Genomic DNA, 7056 nt, shown 5'->3' with positions numbered 1-7056 from the left:
CGGGGGGTTGGGGAAAGAGCCGTGTCCCCCCCCCCCCATCCACTACATTCCTCCGACGCCGACCATGGAGGCGGCTAGAGGCGAGGCGGAGCTCGTCATCTTCTCCGCCATGGATTCTCTCCTCCAGAAAACGGGGCTGAAACCCAAGGACATCGATATTCTCATCGTGAATTGTAGTCTTTTTTCTCCGACGCCATCTCTATCCGCCATGGTGATAAACAAATATAAATTGAGGAGCAATATCAAGAGCTTTAATCTCTCCGGCATGGGCTGCAGCGCCGGTGTAATCTCCATAGATTTAGCTCGCGACCTTCTCCAAGTTCACCCCAACTCGAACGCCGTCGTGATAAGCACCGAGATCATAACCCCAAACTACTACCAAGGCAACGAGCGAGCCATGCTCCTCCCCAACTGCCTCTTCCGCATGGGCGGGGCGGCCATCCTCATCTCGAACCGTCGATCCGAGCGGCGGCGCGCTAAGTACCGCCTCGTCCACGTCGTCCGGACCCACAAGGGCGCGGACGACAAGGCCTACCGCTGCGTCTTCGAGGAAGAAGACAAGGAAGGAAAAGTTGGAATTTCTCTTTCGAAAGATCTCATGGCCATCGCAGGCGAAGCCTTGAAATCGAACATCACCACGATCGGTCCCCTAGTTCTCCCCGCATCGGAGCAGCTCCTCTTTCTACTAACCCTAATCGGAAGAAAAATCTTCAACCCAAAGTGGAAGCCATACATCCCGGACTTCAAGCAGGCTTTCGAGCATTTCTGCATCCACGCCGGCGGCCGAGCCGTCATCGACGAGCTGCAGAAGAATCTTCAGCTCTCGGCGGAGCACTGCGAGGCCTCGAGAATGACACTCCACAGATTCGGCAATACGTCGTCGTCTTCGCTCTGGTACGAGATGAGTTACATTGAAGCCAAAGGAAGGATGAAAAGAGGTGACCGGATTTGGCAGATCGCATTCGGGAGTGGGTTGAAATGCAACAGTGCGGTATGGAAGTGCAACCGTACGATCAAGACTCCGACCGATGGGCCTTGGGCCGATTGCATTGACCGGTACCCGGTCCATATCCCGGAGATCGTCAAGCTCTAGGCCCAAAAAAGAAAAGAAGAAATTAATTGAGGTTGATTTAATGAAGATCAAGATTAATTGACCTTGATTAATTTTTTTTTAAAATTTAATTCTCCCTTTCGTTTCAGTTATTCTCTAAAAATCATCGTTATCATGAGCATCAATCGTCATCAAGTCTGGCTTTTGTATTTACTTCTCCTGATATCACTCTGTGTCTGTTCACACTGTATTTCTTTTCTTTTTTTTTTTTTCTTGTTTTTAGAACTTTGTTGGTGTATGACGAATTTGGATACATACGCAAAAAGATGCACTTTTTTTTTGTATTAATTGATTTAATGAAGATCAAGATTAATTGACCTTGATTAATTTTTTTTTTTTAAATTTAATTCTCTCTTTCGTTTCAGTTATTCTCTAAAAATCATCGTTATCATGAGCATCAATCGTCATCAAGTCTGGCTTTTGTATTTACTTCTCGTGATATCACTCTGTGTCTGTTCACACTGTATTTCTTTTCTTTTCTTTTTTTTTTTTCTTGTTTTTAGAACTTTGTTGGTGTATGACGAATTTGGATACATACGCAAAAAGATGCACTTTTTTTTATGTATTAATATTGATATCTTTCTTCCATCTAAGGAAAATACATTATGGTTATTACTTGTTCTATTGTTGTTGGCATGGAAGCAAAAAAAATTTGGTATTTACGTGCGTGTTTGTGAATGGTATATTTGCGGGGTACTAAATATGGACGGTAAAACGTGTCAGAGATGAAAACATATGATTCTGAACTTGGCTAAATTTTGAAAGAAAAGAGTTAGGTTTCATCTGTGTGGAAGTAAAATTAGGGCTAGTTTTGGTCTTACCCTTTTTCTATACATCCTCAGTGTTGGCATTTTGGAAGCAAAAAAAATTTGGTATTTACGTGCGTGTTTGTGAATGGTATATTTGCGGGGTACTAAATATGGACGGTAAAACGTGTCAGAGATGAAAACATATGATTCTGAACTTGGCTAAAATTTGAAAGAAAAGAGTTAGGTTTCATCTGTGTGGAAGTAAAATTAGAGCTAGTTTTGGTCTTACCCTTTTTCTATACATCCTCAGGAAAAAAAAAAAAAAAAAACAAAACAAAACAAACATAATTTTGGTGAAGTTTACAAGGAAGGCATTTAGAATTGGAACAGATTTTGCTGAATGTGAAAAGTTGTGCAGTTGGTTGGTTTGAGCGATGGTTTAATTTGCCAACTTCTTTCCATTCGTAAATGATGTAGTTTCTGGTTTTTCTCTCATTTGTCTTGCTCGTTTTTGTCTTTTGCTCGTTGAGGGTCACTTTAGATTATTGTCATTATAATAAAGTCCATCTCACGTAAGATTGTTGGGGTAGATTTTATTTTATTTTATTTTTCCCTATAAGAAGATATGCCTACACGTGACATTAAAAAATGTTATCGGGAAACTTTCTAATAACATCGTCCAATATAAAAGTTAGAAGTTTGCTTCTTTTTTTTTTTTTAATGGAATAGAAATTTGGATAATATTGCTATAAACGGACAATTTCAATTCATATCTCTCATATAAACCCTACAAAATGCCAACAAAAATCTAAGGTTAAAAGGTTAATTACAAATGATCAATGTCCATTGGGTTATTCTACAAAAAAAAAAAAAAAAAAAAAAAAAAATCATTGGGTTTTTTTAAAAAAAAAAAAAAAAAAAAAAAAAAGTAAATTGTCCATTGGGTTAGTAAAAGGTTTTAATTAAAAATGTAACTCTTTATTAATGGGTGATAGACCCCACTGAAACCGAGGTTTACCAGAATTGGAGGTGCACCATACAAGGTTGAAAATTAAATAAATTTGGGACAACCACTTGACCTGAGATTGATACGAAGCAACTCTATAGATAGTCCACCAGTTTTGGAAGGGCCCAATTTTATTGGAAGGTCATGATCACTTATTTCAATATCATATTGTCAAAGAAAAATGTGTTAATACAGGGCATACAAACTATATGTGGACAATGAGTTTCGTAAGTAATCTTTTCTCTTCATGACATGGGTCATCCTAGCGGTGAACTCGCTCCTATTCTCCATAAATATTGGTCTCGTTGTCCAAAGTCCAAACTATGGAATTGCCTAATCAAACAAGCAAGAAACTCACGTCTTTTTGGAAGCATATAATATAGGTAACATATGTAAAGACTAGTCTTGCTCGACTGGTTTAAATAATATTATAATATATATTTATGTATAATATGATTTTTAAACCAAACAAATTATAAAAATAATGCATATCTTAATTAACTTTTGGTGATGTGGTATTTTATATGATTTACTGTCGCAACTAATCAATAACTTAACCTTAAACATTAATTAAGAAGAATATTATGAGCTCTTTAAATTTAATATTCCTTAATTCTCATTTTTTCGTTACAACTATCTTATATCCTGGTTCGATAAAATAAGGATACTTAGTGAAGTAACCATTAAACCAATATATATATATATATATATATATGTGTATATAGAGTGTAGTATTAGGGACCAACTCAAACGATAAAATAAGGATACTTAGTGAAGTAACCATTAAACCAATATATATATATATATATATATATGTGTATATAGAGTAGTATTAGGGACACCAACTCAAATCTTAATTTTTGTGTACTAATTAATGTGACATGTAAATTTTTTTTATTAGTAGATATAATATCTTATTATTAATTGACGTGATAATATTTTAAACACCTATTAATAAAAAAATGATAACTCAAATATCACATTAGTATATAAAAGTTGAGATTTGAGTTATATAGTTATATATATATATATATTTACTGGAGAGGTTTAAAGGTTTTAGGGAACCCATTCTGTATACGTTCACTGCAAGAAATTTATTAGTCGAGATCCAAGTCAACTCTGCTAATTATTGAGGCTAACTAAGAGCTTTAATTGCTTCGTAATTCTGGTAAGATTATTTCTTAGGATCTAAACAGTAATTACACAATATAGCTGCGATAATAATTCTACCTTCAAATTTTATCCCCCTTTTTTGGTACGCACTATACATCATTTGATTTAAGGGTTCAAAATACAACAGAACTTTTTAAATATAATTTTTTTTCCCGTGAGAGAACACTGTTTGAGTCAAAATCAGAATAGTTTAAACCCTCAGACTAAATATGTACTTAATGGTCAAAGAAATTTGACCATAGTTTTATTTGATTGGCAAGATTGTGCAAGTGTCCCTTTTATATTTATATACACACGATGTATGTGCTTAGTGTTACCTACAAATGTATGCATATGTATGTATAGTACAAAGAAATTTATCTATAGACGCGTCTATTGACACCTTCTTTTTTATGTTTTACACACACATTCTTAAATTACTTTTCATTCTTCTTATTATACCCCTCATAAAATTTCAATAAAGTCCCCACAATTAAACTCCCTGATTCTACTTTTCACACTCACATTTTTAAACCATCCTAATTCTACTTGTTACACACATTTTAATTTTTTTTTTTTAAATTCTTACCACTAAATTGTATTATTTTTGCCTTTTTCTTTTTTTGTCCATCCACAATTAAATTTATCCTTTTCTTTCTTTTAGATTTTTTTCATATACATGAAATGAAATTACCGACAACCATATAATAGATTAATTGATTATCTATTAATAGTAGATTAAAACTACAACCAAATTAAATCTAAAAAAATATGTATTCAGGTTAGCTATGGCACATAACTTCATTTCTCATTTGGGGGATGAGTTTTTTGAGGAGTACTAAATATAAACTCTGTTGCAGACTCTTTTTCAGACGCTAATCTATGACACGTGTTATTTTATCTTTCTCCAAAAAATCCACTTAATAATAAGTTACTTCTTTTGAACCTATTGACAAGAGTGCCATCGCTTAGAAACCCATTTTTCTTCGTCTATTCCAAACGTTTGCCTAACGGCCATTTCCTTGTCTCTCCTTCTCTTTCTTCGTTTATGAATCATCTACTCTGCCCAACCATTCTTTAACAACAAACGAATCACAATAGCATGTGCAATGATTTGGTCCCTCTCCTAAATTGAATCCATAACATTTACTTTCATTATCTCAGTTTTTTGTTTTGTTTTTTTCAGAAAAATGATTTTGTATTGAAAAACCATAATCAAACATCATCTTCTAAGAACTCAACAGAGAACATCAATTCAAAGAAAAAAGATTTCTTTAAGAAAAATGGAAAAAGAGGCCAAGGAATGATAGTCCTCATTAACGACGATCATTTTTCTTTAACTCTCTAATTCATTTCAAATTGTTTTTGATTCCCATGAGTTAATGAACACCCAAACTAAATCTTCAATTTATCTGAGTTCACTATGAACTGGGGTCTCTGCGCTTTTTGATTTTTGATTTTTTTTGGTTCTTTGTTTGTTGAACTCTTCAATTTTTGAGTTCTTAACATCCATATAGAAATGCCATAGATGATAGAACTAAAAGCACAAAATTTCAGAGTTTCAACAAAAACAGATGAAGCAACAATGGCAGAAGAGAGAGAGAGCGAGGAGATAGAGAGAGGGAGTGAAACTTTGTGGTGTGCCGATATCGGACGGACGTGGTTTTTAGTCGAATCTATTGTTGATGTCCGCACTCTCCTCTACGAACATTTTTGACGGCAGTGCAAAAAGAGAGAGAAGAAAATGAATTTTACCTAAACGGTTTTGTATCTGATAATGGAAATAGAATTAAGCAATGACACTCTTGTAAATAGGTTCAAAAGAAGTGACTTTTTATTAAGTAGATTTATTTGAGAAAGGAAAGATGACACATGTCACAAGAATAAACTAACATATATAACAGTATTTAGCACTTCTCGAGTTTTTTTTTTCTCTTCTGCGGAGAAAATCCTAACTTTATATTTTTCTTGTTTCGATTATTGTTAATTATTGTAAGAGATATTTTTCAAAAACTTTTTACTAATCAAGAATTTTTCAAAACTAGTGGTCCATAATCATCAAGAACTGAATGAAAAAATAAGTGTCCGTAAAAAAATTTAACCACGTATCTTTTTGTGGAGAGAGCATTTCACATTGGTATCCATCCTTATTCATTTGAAAAAGTAGGCACAATAAATCTTTAGAAGGCAATATTTTTTCTTTTTAATGAGGGGTGTGTAATGAGTATTTTTTTTAAATATTATTGCCCTTAAAAGTAATTTTATTGATGGATAATTTAGTAATATTAAAAATAGGTGTGTAAAATGTAAAAAATGAGGTGTTAATAAACACACTTTTATCTATTTCAAATATTATGATGCGAATTTACCAACATGTTAATTATAAATTTCTTTACAATATTGGGTTTACATCTTCATAAAATCAACGATGAACTTTATTGAGAGTAATCTTATTCTCATTGTGTAAAACATTACTATTCATGCCCACAGAAAAAGATTGAAAATTTTAACATTCTACACATAATGTGAGTTTTTCTTTTTAAATTTTACATTTTTTACGTCATATAATTCCTTAATTATAAGAGAGTTTAGCTCTCTTTAAATTATTTACGTGGGCAACTCTCCAATTAAGTATGTGTAGTACTATAAGATCATGTGGGCCAGCTATCTTGACAAGGATATGTATGTGTGTGTATATGAATATATATGGTGTAAATCTTGACAAGGATATATTATCTACGTAGCAAAATATTATTATGGCTAGCTTCTTTTGAAACCCACCCAGAAGTTATTCTTTGGAAAATCTCAATTGGAATTACATGACGTAGAAAAGTGGTGAATGTGATGGATATAGAAAGATATACAGTCAAAGTAATTAATTATATAACAGATATCTTCCTTCGAAGAAAATGAGAGAGATTTATGTCAGTAGCATATTCCAGCGTCAGAATTTTGATAAAGAAAGCAAACAAAGAGAGTTAGCTTTCACTTTTTGGACATATATGGGCGTGTAAGTATAAATATTATCAGGAAAAATG

General features: G+C 33.5%; 1 protein-coding gene across 1 annotated transcript in view; it reads left to right on the top strand.

Annotated features, from left to right (window-relative positions):
- Nucleotides 1-1360, top strand: part of LOC21397793 (3-ketoacyl-CoA synthase 6) — a 1908-nt gene extending 548 nt beyond the window's left edge. Inside the window, 1 exon segment of the mRNA XM_024170331.1 lies at nt 1-1360. This exon segment is cut by the window's left edge and continues 14 nt beyond it. Coding sequence (XP_024026099.1) covers nt 1-1093 — 1093 coding nt within the window. The 3' untranslated portion in view covers nt 1094-1360.
- The last annotated feature ends 5696 nt before the right edge of the window (nt 1361-7056 follow it).

Source organism: Morus notabilis, unplaced genomic scaffold, assembly GCF_000414095.1.
Source record: "Morus notabilis unplaced genomic scaffold, ASM41409v2 Scaffold6, whole genome shotgun sequence".
Classification (NCBI taxonomy): Eukaryota; Viridiplantae; Streptophyta; class Magnoliopsida; order Rosales; family Moraceae; genus Morus; species Morus notabilis.
Note: the sequence above shows the minus strand (reverse complement) of the source record. Positions and strands in the feature narration are given on the sequence as shown.